This window comes from Entelurus aequoreus, linkage group LG04 (genome assembly GCF_033978785.1).
Source record: "Entelurus aequoreus isolate RoL-2023_Sb linkage group LG04, RoL_Eaeq_v1.1, whole genome shotgun sequence".
In the NCBI taxonomy this organism is placed as follows: domain Eukaryota; kingdom Metazoa; phylum Chordata; class Actinopteri; order Syngnathiformes; family Syngnathidae; genus Entelurus; species Entelurus aequoreus.
The window spans coordinates 5,874,038-5,875,960 of NC_084734.1; the positions used below are offsets into that span (position 1 = coordinate 5,874,038).

General features: G+C 41.9%; 1 protein-coding gene across 1 annotated transcript in view; it reads right to left on the reverse strand.

The window, feature by feature from the left end:
- Positions 1-315: 315 nt before the first annotated feature.
- The window catches only part of LOC133647710 (zinc finger protein 37-like), a 10,058-nt gene continuing 8,450 nt past the window's right edge, over positions 316-1,923 (reverse strand). Inside the window, exon 6 of the mRNA XM_062043394.1 lies at positions 316-1,146. Within this exon, the coding sequence (XP_061899378.1) occupies positions 539-1,146 (608 nt within the window). The 3' untranslated portion in view covers positions 316-538. The remainder of the gene's footprint in view (positions 1,147-1,923) is intronic.

Here is a 1,923-nt window from a genome sequence, read left to right on the forward strand (position 1 = left end):
ACATATATTTATGTATACATATATATGTATATACATATATATATATATATATATATATATATATATATATATATATATATATATATATATATATATATATATATATGCAGTATATACACACACATGCATACACATATACACATAAACATAGATTTACATATACACTCATGCACACATACACGTTTATACATATGGAGAAGTCTGGGGCCCCGATCCTTCCTAAATGATGGCCCTCACAACAATGAAATTGAATACCTGCTTGTTTATAACTGTTCATTTAAAAATGACAACATTCTTTCAGAATTGATAAAGAGTTTATTCAACCCACCAAGAAACTGAGTTAGACACAAACATTTGGCAACCTAACAAACATGCAAAACAAAAGAAGAAGAACTGCTGACTTGCTTCCTGAGACAGATATGACTTTGTTGTGAGTTATGCTGTGGTGTGGAACACTTTCCCACAAGACTGGCAGAGACCTGCAAGGTCCTTGTGACGCTCGCTCATACACAACTGTGAAGGAACTCCTCCCACATGGCTAAGACGCAGGTCCTTTGAGGGCAGGGTGCATCCTCTTGTTGTGCCTGCACAACTGGGAGGACGTGCGGAAGGCCATGGGACACGTGTGGCAGTGGACGGGTTTCTCCCCCGTGTGGATGCGAAAGTGTGCAATCAAGCCAAGCCTGCTGGCCACCTGCTTCCTGCACACCAAGCAGATGAAGCCAGTGCCACACCGCTCACCCATGTCCTGCCATGGCAGTTTGCTCTGGACTTTATTTGGAGCCCAGTTGCAATCTGCTCCTTGGCTTGGACCGTTGCTCAGCTCTAGTTCCTCGGGGTCTTCTATCGGTGCCATCCACTTGACGTCAAGCTCTGTTGTTTTATCATCTGTCACCTGTTCTACAGTCAGACTTGTTCCGCTTTCTGCTCCCGGTGTCTTGTCTCCCGCCGGGTGCTGCTGCTCTTCTCCTGCTAGACGTCTCGCACTTCTGCGACACGCCGTTTTCACCGGTCGCTCTAAACTTGCCTCCTTATTATCATCCGGGAGCAACCTTTTGTGTTTTCTTCCTGGTAAATGACGTCTTTGCTCACCTTTTGTCAGATGTCTGCTATCAGAATCTTTTGGACTTTTTTTTAGCAAAGAACCTATGTGTGTAAAAAAAAAAAAAAAAAACTATTTAAAACAATAGTCATTTTTAAGCATCTACCTCACAAAAAAGGTATTTTTTCGACCATAAGGCGCACTTAAAATCCTTTCATTTTCTCAAAACTCGACTTATAACCCGGTGCGCCTAATGTACGGCATCATTCTGGTTGTGCTTACCCACCTCGAAGCAATTTTATTTGGCACATGGTAAAATGATAAGTGTGACCAGTAGATGGCAGTCACACATAAAAGATACGTGTAGACTGCAATATGTCTCAAGTTAACAACACCAACATAGATGGCAGTCACACATAAGAGATACGTGTAGACTGCAATATAATGGCAGTCACACATAAGAGATACATGTACACTGCAATATGATGGCAGTCACACATAAGAGATACGTGTAGACTGCAATAACACTCAAGTTAACAACACCAACATAGATGGCAGTCACACATAAGAGATACGTGTAGACTGCAATGTGATGGCAGTCACACATAAGAGATACGTGTAGACTGCAATGTGATGGCAGTCACACATAAGAGATACGTGTAGACTGCAATATGATGGCAGTCACACATAAGAGATACGTGTAGACTGCAATATGATGTCAGTCACACATAAGAGATACGTGTAGACTGCAATATGATGGCAGTCACACATAAGAGATACGTGTAGACTGCAATGTGATGGCAGTCACACATAGATACGTGTAGACTGCAATATGATGGCAGTCACACATAAGAGATACGTGTAGACTGCAATATGATGGC